General features: G+C 36.7%; 1 protein-coding gene across 2 annotated transcripts in view; it reads left to right on the top strand.

Annotated features, from left to right (window-relative positions):
• Nucleotides 1-25,165, top strand: part of LOC131044935 (uncharacterized) — a 67,428-nt gene that overhangs the window by 19,472 nt on the left and 22,791 nt on the right. For both annotated transcript variants that reach the window (XM_057978415.2, XM_057978416.2), the window contains 2 exons: nucleotides 11,878-12,041; nucleotides 12,189-12,306. In XM_057978415.2, the coding sequence (XP_057834398.2) occupies nucleotides 11,878-12,041; nucleotides 12,189-12,306 (282 nt within the window). The remainder of the gene's footprint in view (nucleotides 1-11,877; nucleotides 12,042-12,188; nucleotides 12,307-25,165) is intronic.

Genomic DNA, 25,165 nt, shown 5'->3' with positions numbered 1-25,165 from the left:
CTTATTTTAATTGAACTTGTGGTTTTAGGGCAAAATTTAGGAATATCCCAAAGGGGACATACACTAGCGTAGGTCACAAATGTTTCAATTGAAGTCTATGAGGGTTTGTTTATGTGATGCACACTAGTAAGTCTTATTAAGTTCAAGACATAATAACCGTTAAAAAGTTAAAAAGATATTCAAGCCTGTCAATCCTATATTTAAAAACATGACAAAGCATGAAATTACACAAGGCTAGATGGTTTCAAAGGATAATTTATTTTTTCCTAAGATAGTCAAAGCTTCCCAAAAGAAGGGCTAAGAATGTTGTAAAGGCATAGACAAGCAAAGGGAAAGGTGTTGGTTGAGTCATAAACTCAACATGACAATAGTAATGAAGGTTAAAAAATTCTTATGTCAATCAATGCTTATGAAATTACTAAAGATCAGATGATTATAAATGATCAAAAGTGTTTTCTAAGATGGTCAAGATTTCGAGTACAAGGGACAAAATGTTCTTTAGACTCACAAATAAGAAAAGGGTGTTGCATTAGAGAAAAGACAGTTGGATTACAAAATTCCCATGTGTGCAATAAAGGATGGAAATGTATGTTGCATATTATTCTTTCCTTAAACTTAATGCTTGGTTCATGAATCACTAACTATGACAAAGCGAGATCACAAAGTGCTTGGAAAACACATCCTACATTTATTAGAGAGATACCTTGTTAATCCTATGAGGATCTGGTTAATACTTAGAGGGGGGGGTGAATCAGTATTGATACCAATTGAAACTTTAAACCAAAAACAAACTTATATCAGATTTGAAATCATTTATCAAATATCTCAACTTCTTTTATCAGATCTAACAACCTTTTTATCAGATTTGCTAACACATTAATCAAATCATTTACGACATCTATCAATTCTTTCACCACTAAAGAAGTCATATAAATTTGATCATTTACCAACTCATTATCCTCATCTATTAGATCAAACACTTTCTCTACCAACTCTTATCAATACTGGTAACCTTTGATAAACCTCTGATTAAACATCATAACTGATGTACTCAGAAATAGTGCATGAAATGTAACATACACAAGAACATCACATGAAAAGCATTCTACACATGAACACCATAATTTTTGACGTGGAAACCCAAATAGGGAAAAAACACGGTGGGAGTTGGCACCCACAAATATTTGTACTCTTTTGATGTACGCCTTGTTAGGAGCAGACCCTGTTAGGAGTCACCCGGTTAAGGGATTTGCCTAGCAGCCCGGTTAGGAGCTTGATGATCTGTTAGGATCAACCTCGCGAGAGGATTTAACACTCTTTTGAGAGCTGCCCTGTTAGGGGACTTAAATGTTTAAGGCTTGTTAGTACTTACCCGGTTAAGGGATTTAACCTGCTGCAACTGTTAGGGAACAACAGTGAAAAAGTGATTTGTTACTTGCACTTCTCAACTTGCTAATTTAGATCCAGTTATGCTCAACACTCTGCAACTCTCAGGCAGATCTCACACTTCTCTTGGACGGCTCAACACATTCTCTTAAACTGCCGACACAATAAACATCAACTGTGCCATCCTAAATAGCCATCTCAACTAGGTCGGCCACTAAACCCTAATTACATCATGAAATTACAATACAAATCATAAGAGATCATCTCAGATCGATATACAGATCATTAGATCAAATTACAATGCAATATCAACCGTTGGTTGATCGTAACCCATCACGAAAATCCAATCTGTACCAAAGTCAAAACCTCAAAACACTCCACTAAGCGTTTCGTTGTTTCCCACGAAATTCTTCCTTGAATCGCGCCAAAACAACAATCAAATCATTTCATGCGGGTTGTGTCGTGTTACTTTCCGTTGATCACCGTCATAACAAAAATCATTACCGGTTTGATGATTTCTTCACTGGTCCTTAAACCCTACTAAAACCTTAGCAAAACTTCATCAGAAATTAGAAACAATCCTTCCGGTAGTTTTCACAAGTTCCGGTTCCGGTCAAATACTTCTTTCCATGATACAAGTTCACATTCCAAACCGCAAATCACCAATCATCCCAATTCAACCAAAACACTCTCCCCCTTTGGCATTGATGGCAACACCAATCAGATATACAATCAGAGTAACAATGTCATCTGCAACTTGCTTGCCTGTATCACATCATCTGTCGGTTCTCCTCCTTTTGTCTTCTCCCCCTTAACCAATGCTTCTCTCAATCTGATGTTCTGATCTTTAACTTCTCCCATATCTGATTTCTTTTCTTCTCCCCGTTTGACAACAATGCCAAAGGTATAAATGCATCACTTGTCTTCAATTCTGCTGCTGCCTCTTCCATCATCTCTGCCAATCAAATAAGAAAAATTGTATCAGGGCATTAAATCAGAACTTTACATCAGACTTGCTCCCCCAAAGGAGTAGCCTGTACCTTCATCAATCCTGAGTGAAAGATAAACATGAAATCCACAAGATTGATGCATCTCCATCAATCTAGTTCTTTCGGTGTAGGGGTCTGACCCCAAGCTTACCTCTAAGAAACTCAAAGGTAGCCTTTGGTAAGGGCTTAGTAAAGATATCAGCTAACTAATCTTTACTCTTCACATCTTGCTTTGACAACTTGCAACATGTTACCATCGGTGTTCCTACCGGTTTGCAGTCTTCCATACCGAATGTCTTCAACACCTCTTTGATATACTTGGTCTGACAAGTAAAAATACCACCATCCAGTTGTTGGACCTGTAAGCCAATAAAGAACTTTATTTCACCGATTAGAGACATTTCAAATTCCTTTTTCATTATATTAGCAAAATCCATACACATCATCATTTCCACCAAAAATTATGTCATCTACAAATACTTCTGCTATGAGCATCTTGTCTCCATCAGTCTTCAAATAAATGTTGCCGTCCTCACTGATACGTTGAATTCCAATTTTGATCAAATGTGCATGTAATCTCTCATACCATGCTCTCTCTCGGTGCCTGCTTTAGACCATATAGTGCTTTATGCAATTTACACACCATGTCCTTATCATCAGTCAAGGAAAATCCATCCGGTTGTTCAATGTATACTTCTAGAATTCCATTTAGAAAGGCTGATTTGACATCCATTTGATAAACTTTGAATCCCTTATATGCAGCAAATGCCAGCAACATGCTTACTCCTAATCTAGCAACCGGTGCAAATGTTTCACCATAATCCTCACCTTCTTCTTGAGCATACCCTTTGTAGACTAACCTTGCCTTGTTTCTTACAATTTTTCCTTCTTCATCCAATTTATTCCTAAAGAACCATTTTGTTCCAATTACATTCTTATCCTCCGGTCTAGGAACAAGTGACCATGTCTAATTCTTCTCAATTTGATCCAATTCTTCATTCATTGCATTCACCCAATCGTCATCCTTTAGTGCCTCCTTAATTGTCTTGGGTTCTATTGTAGAAATCAAACATCAGTTCTCTTGAATCTTTCTCCTGGTTTGCACATTTGCATTCTTATCACCAATTATCTGCTCTTGTGAATGGTTCAATCTGACATATCTTGGTATTGCCTGTGCCGGTTCTGCATCTTTTGCATTAGGTTCTTCATTTTCTTCCTCATTGTCATCGCTTACCAGTTGGGCATCTAATTCTACATTTGCCGGTTCTTCATTATTCTTTGCCTCTGGTTCAATGATCACAAGTTTTTCCTCATTATCATCCTTTTCATGTTCTGATCTGCTTGTACATCTCTTCATTAGTACCCAGTTTAAAGTGTATACAACAATACTGACTGCTTCTCTCCAAAACATTTTGGATACATCACCTTGTAATAATATGGTTCTTGCAGCTTCAACTATTGTTCTGTTCATCCTTTCTGCTATGCCATTCTATTGTGGTGTCCTTGGAGCAGACATCTGTCTCTTTATACCATGTTCATCACAATAACAAATTCATCAGATGTGAATTCACCTCCCCGGTCTGATCTTAAACACTTCAAGTTCTTACTGGTTTCATTCTCAACTAGAGCTTTAAATGATTTAAATTTACTAAATGCTTCTGTTTTCTCCTTAAAAAATGTCACCCACATCATTTTAGAATAGTCATCGGTGAAAATCATGAAATATCTATCACCTTAATAACTCTTTGTTCTCATAGGGCCACAGAGATCAGTATGTACCAAATCTAAAATATTCTCAGAAATACAATTCTTGCTCTTGAAAGAAATAGAGGTCATCTTACCGATTTGACAATCTTTGCATATCACACTATCCAGTTTGACAATTAGTGGCAATCCTCTTACAACACTTGACTTGCTTATCTTAACCAAATTATCAAAATTAACATGACAACATCTTTTATGCCATAACCAACTGTCTTCCATTCTTGCAACCAGAAAATTATTAATATTACTATTCAAATGGAATAAGCTACCTCTAGTTTGCTTCTCGGTAGCAATCACTTCACCATTACCTCCAAGAATCTTGCAGATTATGCTTTAGACCATCAACCCAAAATACATCATCAACATTACTCTTCCCATTTAGAGAAATTGAACCTTTACCTTTCACCATGCAGGGAGACTTATTTCCAAATCTAACAACACCTCCATCAAATTCATCAAGGGTTATGAACTTACTTTTATCTCTGGTCATGTGGTGTGAGTAGCCACTGTCTATAATCCATTCATCACTATTATCCATATGAGATACTAGTGCCTTTTCATCTGTTAGTTCCTCCTTCACGGCTACAAACACAATTTCCTCATTGTCATCTTCATCTTCAGACTCTTCATCGGTCACACCTTCATCTACTGCAACATAACAATGTTTCTTGCCCTTTCCTTTGAATATCCTAAACTTCTCTTTCTTATCAATGTTAGGGTAGTTAGTAGCAATATGACCAATTTTACTACAAGAGAAACACATCAAAGGTAGCTTTCCTTTATACTTACCGATGCCTCTTGGAAATGTTTTTGCTAACAGTGCCTCAAGTTCCATCACTTGATCTTCATTGTCTTCATTTCCCCAATTACTTCCATGACTTGACCTGCACCCATGATTTTGACATATATCTTTTCCTTTTCTACCAGATGAACCGGTAACAAAAGCTTTAAAGGCAGATTCAATAGATTTTGTCGCACTGTTGTCAAAACTATTTAACTCAAAAGCTGTAAGTTTACCAATCAATGAATCAACAGTTACCTTATTCTTTGAAATAGATCTAAGTTCTTGGATTGCAGATACTCTTATAGCATACTGAGGTTGAAGAGTTCTTAGCATTTTACTTACTATTGCGTCACCATCCATTTTACCTCCAGCACTCTTTATGCCACCAACAACTTCTTTGATTCTCTCACTATACTGTGCGATATTTTCTCCTTCAAGTATTCTCATGTCATCGAACTTTCCTCTCAAGATTTCCCCTTTGTCTCTTTGAACATGCTCATCTCCTCCATAGATTATATCTAACTTTTCCCAAACCTCACTTGTAGTTTCCAATCCTTGAACATCAACATATTTTGAATCAGATATAGTACTTACAATAGCTTCTAAGGCTTGCATGTTATCTTGCTGCTCTCTGAGTTCATCCGGTGTCAAGGGAGTAGTGGTAGGAGCAACATATTTTGTTTCAACTTGCTGCCAATATTGTGCACCAAGACCTTTGATGTAGATCTTCATTTTGTCTTTCCAGATCTTGTAGTTATCCTTGTTGAACTCAGGACTCTCTTTCTTCATCATCTTGACTTCTTCAGAATCTTTCCCTCAAGCGGTTAGGCTTTCTGCACACAGAGGACCAAAGCTTTGATACCAATTGTTAATCCTGTGAGGATCCGGTTAATACTGAGAGGGGGGGGAGGTGAATCGGTATTAATATCAATTGAAACTTTAAACAAAAAACAAACTTATACCAGATCTGAAATCATTTATCAAATATCTCAACTTTTTTTATCAGATCTAACAATGTCTTTATCAGATTTGCTAACACATTAATCAAATCATTTACCACATCTATCAATTCTTTCACCACTAAAGTAGTCAATTAAATTTGATCATTTACCAACTCATTATCCTCATCTATCAGATCAAACACTTTCTCTACCAACTCTTATTAGTACCGGTAACCTTTGATAAACCTCTGATAAAACATCATAACCGATGTGCTCAGAAATAATGTATGAAATGTAACATAAACAAGAACATCACAGGAAAAACATTCTACACATGAACACCATAATTTTTGACGTGGAAACCCAAATAGGGAAAAACCACGGTGGGAGTTAGCAACCACAAATATTTGTACTCTTTTGAAGTATGCCTTGTTAGGAGTCACCCGGTTAAGGGATTTGCCTAGCAGCCCGTTTAGGAGCTTGATGATCTGTTAGGATCAACCTCGTGAGAGGATTTAACACTCTTTTGAGGGCTGCCTTGTTAGGGGACTTAAATGTTTAAGGCATGTTAGGACCTACCCGGTTAAGGGATTTAACCTGCTACAACTGTTAGGGAACAACAGTGAAGAAGTGATCTGTTACTTGCACTTCCCAGCCTGCTAATTCAGATCCAGTTATGCTCAACACTTTGCAACTCTCAGGCAGATCTCACACTTCTCTTGGATGACTCAACACATTCTCTTAAACCACCGACACAATAAACATCAACTGTGCCATCCTAAATAGCCATCTCAACTTGGTCGGCCACTAAACCCTAATTACATCATGAAATTACAATACAAATCATAAGAGATCATCTCAGATCGATATACAGATCATTACATCAAATTACAATGCAATATCAACCATTGGTTGATCGTAACCCATTACGAAAATCCGATCTGTACCAAAGTCAAAACCTCAAAACACTCCACTAAGCGTTTTGCTGTTTCCCAAGAAATTCTTCCTTGAATCGCGCCAAAACAGCAATCAAATCATTTCACACTGGTTGTGCCGTGTTACCACCTTTACGTAGACTCGCCGTCGATCACCGTCATAACAAAAATCATTATCGGTTTGATGATTTCTTCACCGGTCCTTAAAGCCTACTAAAACCTTAGCAAAACTTCATCAAAAATTAGAAACAATCCTTCCAGTAGTCTTCACAAGTCCCGGTTCTGGTCAGATACTTCTTTCCATGATACAAGTTCACATTCCAAACCGCAAATCACCAATCATCCCAATTCAACCAAAACATCTTTGCTTTACCAGTTAAAGTCTTATTTCACAAACTTCAGTTCTCTGCCGGTAAACCTTGTCTTCCGGTAAACCAAATCACTTAGATGACAAAACAAAACACTGGGAACATCAGTAATCATCATTTGACTTTAGTTGCCATCAATGACAACACAAATAACTGATCAAGTCATCTAATCACAAAATCTCAATCTCTTCATCACAAATAGTCTTCTATCCTCTACCGGTGCAGTCATCCATCTTCAATTGCATCACTTGTATCATCTCATTATGCATCAGTTATGCCAAAAGCCAACATACCTTACACATGCTTCCTTGTGTTGTTGAATAAATGTTGATTAACAAGCCACTTTAGATGTGACCTTTAAGGGGGTAGGAGTGGCTTAGAAACTAGTAAGTGATCAAGGATTTTATTGACCTTGACATTGGCCTTGGTGATTTGAAGTGTTCTTAGAGATTTGGACACAACTATTAGTATTTCTTTTAAGTAAATTGTAGGGAATGGGAATGCAAGAATGTAGGAGGCTTTGAGATCTAAGGAATTTGATGTTGTGCCAATTATAGCACATACCCAACAAAAGTGATGGCCACGTTAACACAACAACATCCAACTTTGTGGATTGTACCTCCCATACACTGCCAATCATTCAATTATGATTATAGGTCTCCAATTAGCCTGATCTCCCTCGTCATAAATGATTACTCATTTAAAGAGGAAGGACATCAATGGAAAAGGGATTCTACCAACTTGGTTGGGATACACCAACACTACTATGCAACTTGATCTCCCTCATCAGAAATGATGACTCATGTAAAGAGGAAGGACATCAATGGAAAATGGATTCTACCAACTTGGTTGGGATACACCAACACTACTATGTAGGTATTTGGTAGAATTATAGACATGGTGCATGGAATCTGAGAGGAAGGCCAAGAGTAGTAAGCAAGAATGAGGAAAGGAATGCTAGGGGCAAGTAATAGCAAAGTGCCCTTGAGCACACAAATAATGGTGAAAGTAAATTTAAAGAGAAAATCATCAAAGAAAACAAGAGAGTTTGACTAAACAAGATGTAGGACACTAACACATCTCAAGCTTCTTATAGGACTTTTAATGCCCATGACTACATGTAATATTAGGTAGGGATTGCAATAGGCTAAAACTCTAAATGGCCACAAACTAGGGATTATTAGATCAATAACTAGGAGAAAGGAGATATTGTTAACCTTTAAATGAGGATAGGGTAGAAAAAGTTGAGAGTTTAAATCAACCTTTCTTTATTATGTGCCTAGGGTGACAAGGAGTACAACACCTATGACAATGACAAAAATGGGGAGGTCATATACCAAGAAAAGGGCACCAAACTACTATTAACACGAGCTTTTTTAATGCTCAAAAAGGAGGGGATCAAGTGCTCCCTTAGAAGCATAAGTTTCGAGATTCTTTATCTCAAAGAAAAGAGACATTGTAAATACCAATGCATTCTTCCTTTAAATCTAAGCCTATAGATAAGGAAAAGAAATCGTATGTTGTGCATGAGAATTTAACTTAGTGTTTTTTTAACATGTGTCCAAGGTGAGGAGTAAAACTTTGATGAAACTTTGTTCACTAAACAAAGGCATAACACATTGTTGCCAATGTGAAGGCCATGTTAATGCTTGACAAGGACGTGGAATCAAAGTTGCAAAATTCTTTTCTTGGAGAGAGAATTTAAAGAGACATTTTAAACAAGTCAAAGAGGTTTTTGATCATGACAAAATGACCTTTCTTTATGTGTAAGAATGTTCTTGAGAGCAACAAGGGACACAAGGATAGGCTAGGATATAGGACGAAGTGGTTAACAAAATTTCCTTTGTGAGCCCATGTGGACTAAGAAAAGACAAAAGGATTGTAGCTTATGTAAGAATCTCGACCTTTTTTTTTCTTGTGTACTTTGATTGAAGGAACATCATACTACTGCCAAAATCTAATTGTCACAATTTCTAGCTTTGAAGGGAAATTAAAGGGGTTAAGCTTATTCACTATGAAAAGTTAATGGAAAAGGAAACCCATGAACAAATACAACACATATCCTTAGCTATCCCAATGCTTGACAAGGAGGTTGAATCCTAAGTAAGGGGGTATTTGATTATGACAAAATGATTGTATTTTTATATATAGTGAAGATGTTCTAGGACAAAGGAGGTAGGAAGTAACAAAATTTCTTCTATGAAACCATGTGGACTATGAACTTGTGCATGAGACCTAACCTTTGTTCATCATGTGTCTAGGGAATGATGCAAAAAGTTAAGGGTGGTACTTTGACTAGAAGGAACATCATATTCACTATGAAAAGTTAATGGAAAAGGAAACCCATGAACAAATACAATGCATATCCTTATCCCAATACTTGACAAGGAGGTTGAAACCAGATAGTTTGAGGAGACATTGCTAATGAGTCAAGGGGCTTTTGATTATGAAAAAATGATTCTATGTTTATATACAGTGAAAGATGTTCTAGATAGCAATAAATAGGACAAAGGGTAACAACCCCATTGACTAAGGAAACAAAGGGTTGGTACTTTGACTAGAAGGAACATCATATTCACTATGAAAAATTAATGGAAAAGGAAACCCATGAACCAATGCAATGCATATCCTTAATTATCCTAATACTTGACAAGGAGCTTGAATCTTTTGATTATGACAAATGATTGTATGTTTATATATAAGGAAAGATGTGGATCAAGAATTTGTGCATAAGACCTTTGTTCATCATGTGTCTAGGGAACGATTTAAAAAGTTGGGAGTGGTGCTTTGACTAGAAGAAACATCATGCTACTACTAAAGGGGTGGGGGGGGGATGCCAACAATTTCTCTCCATAAAATTCCAAGTGTTACAATTTCGAATCTTGAAAGAAAAAGAGGGGATGTCGCTATAGAAAGTTGACGGAAAAGGAAATATAGAAAGAAATACAACACACATCCTAAATTACTAGCCCTAGGAGAATGGCCACCATTCATTGCTTCATCTCCTTGAAAGGAAAAGGGGAACTAGAGAAAGGTCTGAAGGGAAGGTTTTGGGTTATCAAAACTTATTGCAATTACAAATTGTAATTTGTGGTGTCTTGGGGGAAAAATGTCTTAAACTGCATCTTGATGGAAAGCAAGGTTTTATTGGTAAGGAAGGCAAGCAAAGTGGAAGGATTTGTATAGAGAAGAGTTAACAAGAACCTTCTTTTGCTTAGGCATGTATAGATGAATTGTATCTAGATTACCAAGAGTTACCCCTTGTGACTAATGGGTTTGAGAACCACTAAGGAAGATATGCTCTTGGTTCTTAAGAGAAAAATTGCTGCCTTCTTTCCATTGAACTATATGTTCAACGCATTAAATCCAAATAGAAGTCTAATATACAAGGAGTAATGGCAATATTCCCAAAATTTAGATCACACCCTTCCAAATACCCTTGTGACTAATGGGGTTGAGAACCACTAAGGAGAATATTCTTTTGGTACCCTTGTGACTAATGGGGTTGAGAACCACTAAGGAGAATATTCTTTTGGTTCTTAAGAGGTAAATTGCTGGCTTCTTTCCATTGAACTATATGTTCAACGCATGAATTCCAAATAGAAGCCTAATGTACAAGGAGCAATTGCAATATTCCCCAAATTTAGATCACACCCTTGCAAACAACCTTGTGTGTTGATTTGGATCTCTTAAGAAGGGAAGAGGGATAACTATTTGCTATGTGAGACCTAGAGTTTTGATTTGGTCATCATGACATAGAAGATGTTGAGAAGAAACGTTGTGACCAGATTCACTCTCTTAGTAAAAGACATTTCTAACTTGTAGAAATATCTAGAAGAATGTTAAGAGCTAGTTTCACATTTTTCTCTTTTGTCACTATCTTGAAACATGATTGGACAAGCTATGTTAGAGCATTTATTTAACCAAAATTATCAATAAGTTTCGAGTGGAATTTGGCACAAGGTAGCCTTGTTAAAAACATTAAAAGTGAAAAGGTTTGAGTAACTACTTATCGTTCTCCTTTGACTAAGAAAAGATTGATTTATTCCCTCTTGCAGGGGTTGTATTTTTTTCTATCTATAGAGGAATACTATCAAATAGTTGTTTATTACATGGAAAATGGTTGGGAAAAAAATTCCCCTTTTTACAATTTGAAAATTTTAAGTTGGTATAAACCTTATATTTTGGTAATGCAAAGAAAAGTTTTTGTTGGATTATTTTTGTTGTTGAAAGGATGGTATTTTTAGAAGTAGAATTGAATCCTCACTTGAATGCAATTATTTCAATTATTTCCCCCTTTTATTGTTTGGTATAAACCTTATATTTTGGTAACGCAAAGAGAAGTTTTTGTTGGATTATTTTTGTTGTTGAAAGGATGGTATTTTTAGAAGTAGAATTGAATCTTCACTTAAATGTAACTAATTTAATTAGCTTTTAGTGAGATTTTGCAAGGAAGAAAAAGTAGAAAATCAAATATGAAGTTTTATTGTTTTCTATTGCATAAAAAAGTCTTAATTGAAGGTATGCCTCAATATAGTATTCAAATTGTCGATTTCTATGGCTTTTGAAATGGGTTAGATGCCACAAAAATTAGCAATATAATAAAAAATACCCATGAAAGCCCTCACTTAAAATAAATTCATAATCAATCAATAGCTAAGCAATATCTGATATTTTTTTATTGATATTTTAAATTTTTCATTGGTTTAGTGTGGTCCTGTTGGAGAAACCCTAGCATATGACTTGGTACTTGAAGCTGCAATGCGGATGCAATGTTTTCAATCGAGAAACCTACGTTTGCATGGACCATGGAAATGGTTGCTAGCAGAGTTTGCTTCGTATTATGGAGTATCAGACTCATACACTAAATTGAGGTATCTTTCTAAGACTATCAATTAATTACTTTGTATGAGTGCATAGGATTGTTCATTTATTCATTATATGATTAAACATGTAAATTTAAAATAGTTTTCTTATTAGTAATGAATTTTAGACATCTAATTCAATTGTTTAATTTGTAGGTATCTTTCATGCATTATGGACGTGGCCACCCCAACAAAGGATTGCTTTGATCTTTTATATGAATTGCTTGTCCCAATAATAAAAGCTCGAGACGAGAACACTTTAAATCGACAAGAGGTAATTTTGGCAAAATTTTCAAGCTATAAAGATTTTTTACTTGCCTAATTATTATAGCATTTGTTTTTCAAATTTCAAAGAACAAGAAATACCTTGTTTTCTAGCAAATAAACCTTAAGAATAAAAAATATTAAATACGTAAAATATATCTTAAAGAAAGAGGCATCATCATTCATTTGTCCATATTTACATACAAGGAATGTGTAGAATGAACTCAACTACAAGAGTTGGGATTAAGAAAATGACTTGTGAGGGAAAAGGTTAGGCTCTAATTGAAGCTTATTGATCCAAAAGTGGATTGGAAGGAGATCTTAGTGGTGTTAGGGCAGGAAACATAGTTTGGTGGGCTGTTTTCCTTCAAACTAGGCATGTTTGCCTCACTGTACAGCTATGGTAAGTTCATGTCTATATGGTGAGTGTCAATCACTTGGTTTTCTTTGTTAATAGTTGTAGGGCTGAAATTGTTTGGGTTTCCTATGAGGATATTTTGGTGATTGAATGGATATGCAAGGTTGTTTGTTCCACAAGAAGATCTTAGGGTCATGTTGTTCTTTTTGTACGTAGTGGTGTTAGGGCAGCAAACATCTTTTGGCATCATCATTCATTTGGATGATTATATGGTTGCAAGGTTGTTGTTGCCATTCTAGGGAAACCAATACATTTGCCATTATTGCAAAGCTAGAGAGGAATAAAGGGTATTCAAAGACTTAGTGTGTAGATTAAGTTGGTAGAGTAATCACTGTCATTGTTGTGTGATTGACACTTGCTATATAGACATGAACTACCATAGCTCCATTGTGAGGCAAAAATGCCTAGTTTGTAGAGTGCAAGAATTGTATTGTTGTTGTGTAGATGCAAGAAATGACATTTTAAGGGCCATATTTCACCATGTAATAACATTGAATAGTGAGTGGGATGCTATAGACATACCTTGTTGAGCATTTAACTTGTTATTACTTGTTATTTTGTTGTTTTACACACAACGGATACTATTACAATCAAGAGAAAGGCCATTGGAGAAGTTTGTTGAGACAATAGAATCAGTGCTAACATAGAAACATAGATCACTAGAATTATAGGATTATCAATCCTTTGATTTATAGATCACTGGAATTAGTGTAAATTTTGGTTGCTGAATAGGATTGTGGATGGTTCAGGCCATCTACAAGGTCGAGAGGCACAAAACATCTAGTCTCTTATGAATTTGAGATTAAAACAACAAAATGGATAGGGCTTTATGTAATATCCCCTTCTTAGCCAGCGTCAGCCTATCGAGGTTAGTCTATCACCAATTCCTCGTAGACTAACAAGATGGATAGAGGAACCATTTAGGGTTGGTTTTCTCAGGTTCCAGACAAAGGAGATATCAAGGAATTATTTTGTGATATTAGAAAAGCTTGCTAAGTTAAATCGATAATTAACTTATTTAAGATTCCTTGTAAGTAAATATTATGATATGATTTTAGAGAGAGAGTATGGCATCCCAAGAGAGAAAGTGGAGCTCACTACAATTTGTGGTTATTTGTAATATTACAAATGATATTAAATGTGGGTGACCTTGAAATTTAGAATTATTAAATTATGAAAATGACTATATAATCATTGAAATAATAAAGGATGAATTTAACTCAGTTTGGATGCCACCTTATTTGGGAATATCAAGTCACAAAGTGAAATATTAGAGGGAGAAAATAAAAGTAAATAAAATTATAAGTTGGGCACTAGAGGAAACCCTAATTAGGGTGTACCTTTTGGGAGACTATTTAAAAGCAATTTGGAGTTCATTTTGAACATGTCTAGGTGTAATATTTTCTTACTTTTGCATACTGAGAGGAGCTTGTTACCCTAGGGTTTATAACTGCTTGTAGGGATGAAATTCTCCATAAGTAAATACACCTGCAGTTGTGAGAGACCATCTCAGGGTGTGCAAGGGAATCCTATTTCAAGGATTTCATTTGTGCTTAAAAGAAATCAGTTTAGAGGTGATTTTGCTGGTTGAAATCTGAAGGAGGTGCTTGCTTGCATAGCCGCCCCCTTTCCTTGACAGTTTGAAGTTGTTTGAAGCCCAAACTTGCTTTGCCATCATTGGTTATCATCAAAACTTCATCTTCAGCACGTGTGGAGTAGCCTTCAACCATTTTCAGTCACTAGAGGGGTTTCCAACACAAAAAACCAGTCCATTTGCAGATTGTACGTTGGGGTTTGGTGAACCAACTTTGACCCATTTCCGGCATCCAGATTAGACTTATATTTTGGGCAATATTTTGAGTGGAAAGAGGCAGATTTTAAAGTGCTGCAAACATATTTTTGGGTGAGCTATTTGGCTGCCACCTTGCCATTAATCAGACTTCCTTATCTGCTGTCTCAAGCACATCAACTACCAGATTCAGGTATAAACTTTTTGGGTATGTCTGAATTAATTATTGAAGGCATTTTCTAGTCTTGGGTTATCATTATTATCAGAAAATGTTGTAAAACTTAGCCCTATCTAAATCTGGAGATTTCAAGGATTTGGTTGCATATTTTCAATTTGTTTTCAGCTTGTTTCATGAATGCAAAAATAACTCATTTACTCAATATCATTGTTCAAACAAACAAACCATTCTGCAACTTTTGTCTAGTTCTGAAAGAAAACAAAAAAAGAAAAGAAAACATAGTATGCTTAATTAAAATATAACCAATAGGTTGCTACAGAACTGTTTGTAGTGGTTCCACTTGGAGTGGGACATTACATTGGTATCAAAGCGGTTTTCTGCCATCCTATGCTTAAAATATTCTAAGTTGATTTGTGGTTGCTTCTGGTCTTCAATTACTTGATAGTTTCAGTGGCTTATCTTTCTAACCTCTCTTGATTGTTGCATAACAAATTTGTAAAGATGAATACTATTGATAAGTCTATTTCTAAGTTGATGCAAGAACTCTCCAAACTAATGAAGGACCTAGACATCAAAGGTTACCTAAAAATAGTGACAAGAAACAAACATGAGAAGTTCATAGCAGATCATTCAGATGGAGATAGTGGCTCTATTCATAAGGTTTATGTCATGCAGAGGCCAAGGAAGAAGCTGTTTTCGCAAGCTGAGCAATCTCCAGTCTCCGATCAGGCTAGAGGATTCGAACTTGCGTGCATGAGGACCCTAATGCAGTTGAAAATTGCTAGGGTTGCAATTTTATGACACTACATTTAGCTCCCACTTTAGCGGGAGTATAAGCGTACACCAATACTGCTGATAAAGTACAAGGAAACAAGATTGAAAGACTTTTACCACGTCAAGGAGGCAAGATGCACCAAGTCCCCAGTGGACTTAGGATCTTACAACTTCGATTGACAAAGTAAAAGGGAAGATCGAGAAGGGGAGAACCATGACTGCAAGTAGCAAAGTTCCCTTCACTATGATTCATGAAAGCAAGGATAAAAAGATTACAAAGCAAAACAAAGTTCATTAAATAATTCTAAGTATCACAAGAAGGAAAATATGAGCAGTGTGTATGCCCCCACGTTAAAGCGATCGCACGTGCCTTATCGGGAGCGATTTCTTTAAGGTAGGATACACCCAAGAGAGAGAGAAGAAAGGGAGCATGTTATCGCAAGGATTTAGCCCCCAATCGAGGATTAAACCCAAGGATAATGAATACAAAACACGAGGTAGTGTCCCTTTCCTCGGGGTTAGTATGTTGTATGATAATTCATGTATATCATGTATGTATATGCATATAATAATCTTCATTCCCCAAAGAAGGACACTACCTTAGAAGAAAGGGAAGAGAGGATGTCTTTTGTGTCAACATGAAAGAGACCAAGAGAAGATCTCAATGTTTTGTTTGCATCGTCCCCAAGTAGACATTAAGGGAACAATAGAAGAACAGGGATACACATAGAAGAATGGTCACAAAAGAGAAAGAAAGGAGAGAGAGAAGATCTACAGTGCTAGTATCGCTAATCTAGCACAATCTGCCTCCTGATCTTGTTGATCACTATTTCGGGAAGGCAAGCAACACGCCAGAGGAGCGACATCGAGCATAGTAGATGGAGCTATCACAAGGTCCAAACAAGGACTATGCTCATGTTGTAAGTCACTTTGTTCGATTCAAGGAGCTAGGATTAGGGTTTGTGAAAACTCATCTGATAAATGTTTGTCCACATCAACATACTCATACTCACTGTCAGAAGCATTAGGAGTTGTATTGCCATTATGAATAACATTTTCACCCATTTCTTCATCAAAGTTTAGAGAAAGAGGAGCAAGAACACGAATACGAGTAAAATCATCACGTGTTTTGTGCAACTTATGATTTGGAGATGTAGGTTGAACATCTTGCTTAGGGGAAAAGAGAATCATGTCAATCGTCGGAGTTTGAGGAGACTGAGTATTTTGAGGGATGGCTTCACGAGCTCGAATACGACGTCTTCGTCGGCGTTCTCTCACACAACGATTCCGTCGAGTCTTAGTGGAAGGCTGAGAAGGAGGAGGAACATTTGAAAAAGTAGGAACGTTTCCCTCCTTGATAGTGGAAGGTTTAGGTTGAAGTCTTTTTGGTTGAACAAGAGGGGAAGCAGGTCTCTTCTCTCGATAAGAGGAAGGAGGTCGAATTGCGCCATAGAAAGGAGGAATATTTGGTGTAGGAAGGAGACCAAGTCCATCATGAGGAGGAGGTATAGGTCTAATCTTAGGAGGCATATTGTTGTTCTCCTGAAGAGAAGGTAAAGTCACATCCATAGGGGTAGGTGGACAATCTTCCTTAGGAGGGAGATTAGTTCTATCCGAGAGAGGAAGAAACTCATCTTGAAGAATAATAGGAATGTCAAGTGTTGGCGATCTAGGTTGACTTAAGGATAAAATCAAATTGTTCTTCCATTTTTGATAAGATGGAAAAAGAGCATCGCTCCTTGATGGAAGAGATTGAAATTGTTTAGGCCAAAAGAGATCAATAGGAACACCAGAGCTTCTTTCAGATGGATGAAATAAGCTATGGTTCACAGTTATGATTTCTCCATTGTGAGGAAATTTAAGACACTTGTGGATTGGAGAAGCAATAGCTTTCATGGAAGATAGCCAAGGATAGCCCAACTTCACATGGAATTGCTCAGAAGAAGGTATGATAACAAAGTCAACATCCATGGATTTAGCATGAACCTCAACAGGAAGGGTGATATAACCAATGGTAGGACAAGAGAAGCCATCAAATAACTTCACAACCACATTAGAAGCATCATAGAGTGGTTTATGCAATCGTAAAGTAAAAAGATACTCTTCAGTTATGACATTAACCATGCAAGAGGGATTAATTAGGGCACCATGGCAAGGGATATCCTTAACCTTTGCAACTATGTATAAAGGGCCATCGGGTGCTCTAATGGTCTCGCTACGGTCAAATGTAATACAGGGATCCTTAGGCGTATTTTGTGTTTCTACCATATTAACCAAGTTTGGAGCTATAGAGGTGAATTCTTTAGAAGTGAGAGAATTACGCACGATCTCAATAACGTTAGAGGTATGAGACGACAAGGGATCAGTGAAAATCTTAAGATTTTGATTAGGAGGAGCTACTGATTTATTCCCTTTATCATTCACACCTGCCATAGATATAGTATTATTATCAATCAAGTCTTGAACCTTATTTTTCAATGCAAAACATTTCTCAGTATCATGACTAGGTTGACGATGAAATTGGCAAAAGGAATTGTTATCAAAATAAGGAGATGCAAGTTTGGAAGGATCAACTTGTTTTATAGGAGGAAGTTTGATAACATTTATGTGCAACAACTGAGACATAATAGTATGTAAAGATTCATTCAAAGGAGTAAATTGTCTTTCTCTTTGGAAAAATTTAGAAATAGAAGGCACACCTGTTGTAACATTCACATGGTTATTGTTGATTGGATCATTGAACTTGATGAAGCTTTTTGTTGGTTTGAACTTCGCAAACGGTTGTTGAACACTCTCCCCCTTATCACTCGGAGCCATAGGAGTGGATTGTTCCATTTGACTCACAACCAGTTGATAATTGTGGAGTGTTGCGCACAATTGCGGAAAGGAAGTAAACTCAGATAAAAGAAGCTTTTCCCTGATATCTTTTTGTAAATTAGAAATGAATATTCTTTGAATATCATTATCAGGCACATGAAAAGAAATCTGAGCACACAAATGCTTATATCGACCAATGAAATCAGTCACTTTTTCTTTAGCACCTTGTTTACAATGCATTAAATCTGTCAAAGTGATTTTAGGACCAATGTTGTTTTGAAATTGTTGGATGAAAGCATTTGCTAGTTGTTGAAAGGAAGTGATAGAATAAGAAGGCAAAGAGGAATACCATTGTTAGGCCTTATCTCTTAGTGTTCTTGTAAACAATTTTGCAAGCAATCATTGATCATAAGCAAAATCAGTACACAAGGTTTGAAATGTTTTGACATGCGTAAGAGGATCACCTTTTCCATTATAGAGTTCCAATTGAGGGATCTCAACATGTTTAGGTGGAGCGGCTTTAACAATATCAAGAGAAAGTGGGCTCGCAACATCAAAGGTGGGCACACTAAACTTGGATTGACTCATAGAAACAATTGTTGTTGTAAGGAAGACATGATTTGAGCAAGATTGTTAATTGTCATTTTGGTAGAAGAATTGATGTTAGACATAGGTGATTGAGAAGGTGGTGTGATGTTGTTGAAATAAGGCATGGATTGAGAATAAGATGGTGGGACATTATGATAAGTAGGCATTGGTGATGATTGGGTAGGAAAAGAGACACTTAAATGAGGAATAAAGTTGTTAAAGGAATTGCCCCCTTGTGTCACACTGATTGGTTGAGGAATAATAGGAACATGCATGGAAGTCACAGGTAACGATGGAGGATTAAATGAAGAAGAGGGATTGCCCCCATGACCCATGGTTGTAGGAATGACATTTTGAGTTGAAGTAGCCATGATGTTGGATGTGAAAGTAGGAATACTAGTCATAGGATTAGTTAAAGGAATAGAAGAATTGACTTGTGTTGAAGGTTGTGAGTAACCTAGGGTTTCGGCACAACTCTTGATAAGCATGACATTAGAATCAACAAAATGTGCAATGCCACGCAATATATCAATTCCATTCTTATCACTTTGAAGCATGCGTTTAAGACCTTCAATTAATGGAAGAGCTTCACTATTAGGGTATTCTTGAGACATCCATTGTTGAAAGCTGTCAAATTGATTGTCCAATGTAGAAAGTTGATCTAAAGAAACCCTAGTTAAAGCTTCTTCTTCATCATGGGATCCATTAATGGGGTGAATAGGCACATGATTAGGATGGGAAGAATTAGCATGATCCTTATTAAAGAAGTCACCCAAATTAGGCTCCATCTCCTTGGTAATTAAACCTTCGGAAGCCTTAATTCTAATGCTTCGTCTAACAGGGATAGGATAGGTAGGACTAATAGTGGTAAAACTCATGCACTAGAGGGAAAATTTGAATTTTGAACTGTGAAACAAAGCTTACAAAATTGTGTAATGCAAAATGGAAGGAAATAATGATTACACAATTTGATCTTTGTTGGGGGAAGAGGATGACACAATTTCCAAAAATGAAAGAAAATTGAAATTTTAAAATTAGGGCCAAGGGAATACCATTTAATTTTAAAATTAGAATTTTTAAAATCAGGGGAGACAATAATTAACCTCTTAATTTTAAAAATTTTCTTGAAAGTTGAAATGTTGAATTTTGAAGGTATTTCCGATTCTAGAGGGTTCAAAAATCGATAAAATCAGCCAATCTTCTGGATTTAGGCTATTAAATACAGTCATAACAGTCTCTCAAAATTTGGGAAAAAAACCAAAGACCGTGGCGGGAACACACATGGTCCGACCAACTTTTTTCGAAATTTTTTAGGGATGGATATTATGATGATTTTAAAGCTAACCCCCCAAAAATGGCGAATTTTACAATCTCTAGATTGGCGAAATGAAGGCGCAAATGTGAAAATAGGACCCTATTAGGGTTTTGAAGAAAAAGAGGAATTGAATTGCAATTTGAAAAGGGTCAAACCTAATGGATAGGGGCACCTTGGAAAATGTTTAGAAATCTGAATGTAAATGAAATTGATTTGAAATTCACACAAAATCCCATTAATTTTAAAAATTAGGGTATGATGACTTAACCACTTAATTTTGAAATTTGAATTTTGGGAAAAAAGGTGAAAATTGAAAATTTGAATTGTAGGATTGAAGATAAATTTGAGAACAATTAGAAATCTAAAAACTAAATGGAAATCCAATTTTTTTTGCACAAGTTCAAGATGATGTTTGAAAATTAGGGTTTTAACAAGTAACCTCTTAATTTTGTAAACTTTAATTGCAAATTGAACAAGACAATGAGGAAATTGAATTTGACAAACAAAACAATTTTCAGATCTAAGATAACCACAAGCAATTTTTTTACAAATCACAAGCTCAATTTTAATTTTAAAAACTAGGGTTTTTAATGAATAAACCACTAAGTTTGCAGAAAGTTGAAACTTGTAAATGAAAAATATGCAATGTTGTTCAAGGGAAAGCATGCAAGATGTCGAGTTCATTAAAATGTAATGGTGGGAAAATGGTGAATGATAGATCGAGAGGAAAACTACCCTTTCCCTCAAAGAGAGATGAGAGTTTCACTGTTGATTATCCTTCAAGCACTTTTCACCATTAAATTAGGAAGAAGGAGATGATAATTCACTAGATTCAATCTCTCCACACAAAGATGGTAGATTGAATTTTGAATGAATTGGGAATGCTAAGGTGATCCCCTCTTCCTTGTTTGATTTGGAAAGGAATTGATTGAATTATGTAGTGCAAAAGTGACAAAGAATTGATTATAACTTGAGATCGGAATATGGGATGAAGCTGTGCACCTAGATCTGGCAGTAAAATGTCGAGACGAAGTCGCCTTGCGAATTTGAGGAAAAGTTGTCCGGACTGTGGCGGGAATGTACATGGTCCTCCGAAAAATCCGCAAAACGAAAAGGTTTTTTCTGCCTCTGCAAATGAAGCCCGAATCCGAAAGTACATCTGTGCACCTGCAACCTACACAGAAAAGAGAGGAAAATGGGTTGGGATTGGGGGTTTGCCTTTAGGTCAAACCCCAGTTTTGGAATTAACCAAGTAATGAAAGAAAGTACTTGTAAATGAAAGACTGAATTGTAAATCACCTCATGTGAGGTTGCAGTAGCAATGTTGATAGAAATGCTTGTGTGGAATTGAATGTTGAAATCAATCTCCTTTTCAATGGTTGAATCCTTGACTTGAATGCAACACCTAGCCTTGAAGGGAGACTTGAGAATGCTCAATGCTAGAAAAGAATGCTTGAATGCTTGAATGCTTGATCACTTGTGCAACTTGAATCTTTCCAACTTCGACCTATCCAACTTATCCAATTTCCACTTATGCAAATGAGAGGACGGATGCCCCTTAAATACATGTTAGTGGATTTGAATTTCGTCACAGGTCGACATCGGGGGAGTTTCCCGCCCGAGGCACAACCCACAATGCATGCTCTAGGAAGGGTCTTGCCTCAAAATAGGGCTAGGATAGGGGTGCCACGCCCCTATCCTGGGAGGACAAGGGTGCCATGCCCTTGTCCAAGGGGGGGCAGTGGCGCCATGCCCCTATCCTACCTCTTTCTCTAGGGCAGAATGCGGTCGGAGTGATGCAGAGGCCAAGGAAGAAGCTATTTTCTCAAGCTAAGCAATCTCTGGTCTCCGATCAGGCTAGAGGATTTGAACTCGCGTGCGTGAGGACCCTAATGCAGTCGAAAATTGCTAGGGTCGCAATTTTATGACACTACAAAGGGTTATGGCCAATGAGATGCAAAGTGCTATGAATAGCTACAAGCTTCTTCAACCTCCTAGAAGTAATTTGTTTCTCTTAACAAATTGGATGAATACTAGAAGAATAAGAAACATGGGACAACAAATGAATGGTTAGTGTGGCTATCAAAAAATTAGGCTCATGCATAGTCTACCATAGAACTGGATACTCTTATGCCAAAGTCCCCTATCCATCTTGGCCTCTTTTGGATATCCCCTAAGAGTGGCAAATTTTGTCTGCTCAATGGGAATATCCTCTTTTGAATATACCCTAAGAGTGGCAAATTTTGTACACTCAATTTGAATGATGCTAACTTGTGTAGAATGGCCTTTTCCGAATATCCCCTAAGAGTGGGAAATTTTGTCCACGTAATGGGAATGATGCTGACTTGTGTAGAATCATAAATCTTTTGAAAGGCCTTCATCCTTAATGAACTTTGCCTTAACTTTAACATCATGCATAGGGGCAATTCTGGCAGGGCTTTCCACATACCACTTTAGGTTCAATGCATAGGCAACCATGTCCAAGGGAGTGTTGAGCTTGCCCCATTGATGACAAATGATTGGATGAATATGCACATTGTAGAACTCTTATGTGAGGTCTTTCCTCTTGTACAATGGCCTTCATTTTGCCAAGCTTATTGTTAATGCACTCATGCACTTCTCTAAGGATAGGTGCATTTGCATTCCCCATATCTATTAACTTTGAAGATTAGAGTAATGATGGCAACAAAGGTATCTTGCATCAACCCAAAGTTTCATACTTCACTGCCTATTTCACCTTCCTCCCTTACTTTGACTTAGAATTAGGACACCAACTTCACTATGCTATCATTATCATTAGTTGCAATGCCTCTTGCAACTCAAGAATACTCTCCAAGAAAATGAAGAATGATGCAGATTTAGTCTCTACAAGTTTCAAAAACTCCTTCTAGAGAAGGCCGCGAAGAGTTTATGTGAAGCATGCAAGTTGTAAATACTTTTCTGCACATCTCTTGCGTCATTAACCACCTCTTTGATCTATATGATTTTGTCCATGTCCTAGAGTGCATTATTCATGGTATGCACACAATAAGGAGTGTACCAAATATGTTTGTAGGCTGCCTCAATCAATTTATATGTTTCATCACATTCTCTAGCTCAACATCCTTTAGGATATCTAAGGATTTGGAATCGAAAGTCAGCAGCCTTGAGGTGCCTTGAAAAATCAATAGCATCAAGGGAGTAAGGGTCCTCTCTATGTATGGCCATAATGTTGATGCATGGATGATGCCTAGTAGCTGTCCATCCATCCATGCTCATGCCCAATAGCCTTCATTTTCTCCATTAGAATATTAATCTTGGAATACTTCTTATCGAAGATTGTTGTTCTCAATTTTGTCTTCCCTAGTGGCTTGCTATGATTATTTTTGCCACAACTGCATTGGCAAAGTAGAATTTGCCAATGGCATCATCTACCTCATCCCAATTTTGCACATTGAATAATTTCTCTACCATGTTTGCAACTTCACTAGTGGTTATTCTATTTTCTCCTTAGGCTTTGCTATGGCTGCCCCATGAATTGGACGGAAAAGAAGTAGAATGAGCTAATTAGGGCAGTCTTAGTAACATGTACAAGAATTTGGTTATCATCATAATCTCACAATCTATGTATGTCAGTTATTTTTCAAGTTGACATACTCCACCTATGGATGTGGTGACATAAAGAAGGTATGCATTAACTCTTGTAAGATTTCCTTAAAATTCAAGTTGATAGAAATGACAACTCAATTCCCTAGTGCTCCCCATTGCCCTAGGTTTTGCTTGCAATCTAGTTGTAAATTGTCTTGAAAGGTGACATTTTAGTAAAGAAATTTTTGGAAAAATCTTCTAATAATTTTGATGGGCAACTAAAATGTACACTGCCAATAAAACTAGTTGCCTCACTCCCCAACATCTATACTTTAGAGTCTTCGATTCAACCCCTATAGTCTCTCAATCACTCGTGTTGTGAGAAGTAAAACTTATAGTGACACTACAAGAAATGAAATCTTTTTTTTTCAATTCTTTTTTCAAGTGATAATCCCTTACGTACTCCTACACCTTCAAGGTGTGCATTAACTCTTGTAATGCTGCCATGAAATTCAAGTTGACAGGAATGACATCTCCATAGCCTAGTGCCCCTTTATTCTCCAAGTTTTTCTTGCAATCTAGTTGCATATTGTTCTAAAGTGTCTTCTTATCAAAGAGGCACTTGCCAAAAGTCCTTCAATGATTTGGAAGGGCAACTAAAATGTGCATTGCCAATAGAACTAGTTGATTCAACCCCCATAGGTTTTACCTAACCCTTTTGATCACTCATGTTGTGGGAATTACAACCCATTGTGATGTTGCAAGAAATGAAATTTATGTTACCATATATGTCATAATGTCCATAAATCTAATCTTGAGTGTAAATTTTGTGAACTTTTGTATCTTTGGTAAACAAAAACATGTGCAATTTTATAAAAGTTCTCACAAGACTTCTCGAGTTATGGACTATATTCATGCAAATGTATTAAATGTTCCTTCATTATTCAGATCTATATACTTTGTGTCTTTCATACTAATTACAGTAAAAGAAATTTTGTTTATTTCCTCATGAGTAAAGCTGAAGTCTTTAGTTGATTTAAGGAGTTTGAATCCTTGGTTGCAAATCAGACTGACAAAAGGATTAAATGTTTGAGAACTCACAACGGTGGTGAGTTTTTTCCCACAAAGTTCAATAAGTTTTGTAAAAAGCACAGCTTGAGAGACATAGACAACTCCTTACACCCCTCAATAGAATGCAGTGTAGAGAGGATGAACAAGATGTTGATGGAGAGGGCTAGGAGTAGGAGTATGTTGTGTGGTGCTAGCCTTGAATAAGAGTTTTGGGGTGAAGCTGTAACCACTGCATGTTATCTAATCAACAGATCTCCCACATTAGCTCTTGTTGATAAGACACCCATGGAGGTGTGGTCTGGTAAAAAGCCCACAATGAGGCATCTTAGAGTATTTGGTTGTGAGGCATATG

The sequence above is a fragment of the Cryptomeria japonica genome, chromosome 1 (genome assembly GCF_030272615.1).
Source record: "Cryptomeria japonica chromosome 1, Sugi_1.0, whole genome shotgun sequence".
Taxonomy (NCBI): Eukaryota; Viridiplantae; Streptophyta; class Pinopsida; order Cupressales; family Cupressaceae; genus Cryptomeria; species Cryptomeria japonica.
Note: the sequence above shows the minus strand (reverse complement) of the source record. Positions and strands in the feature narration are given on the sequence as shown.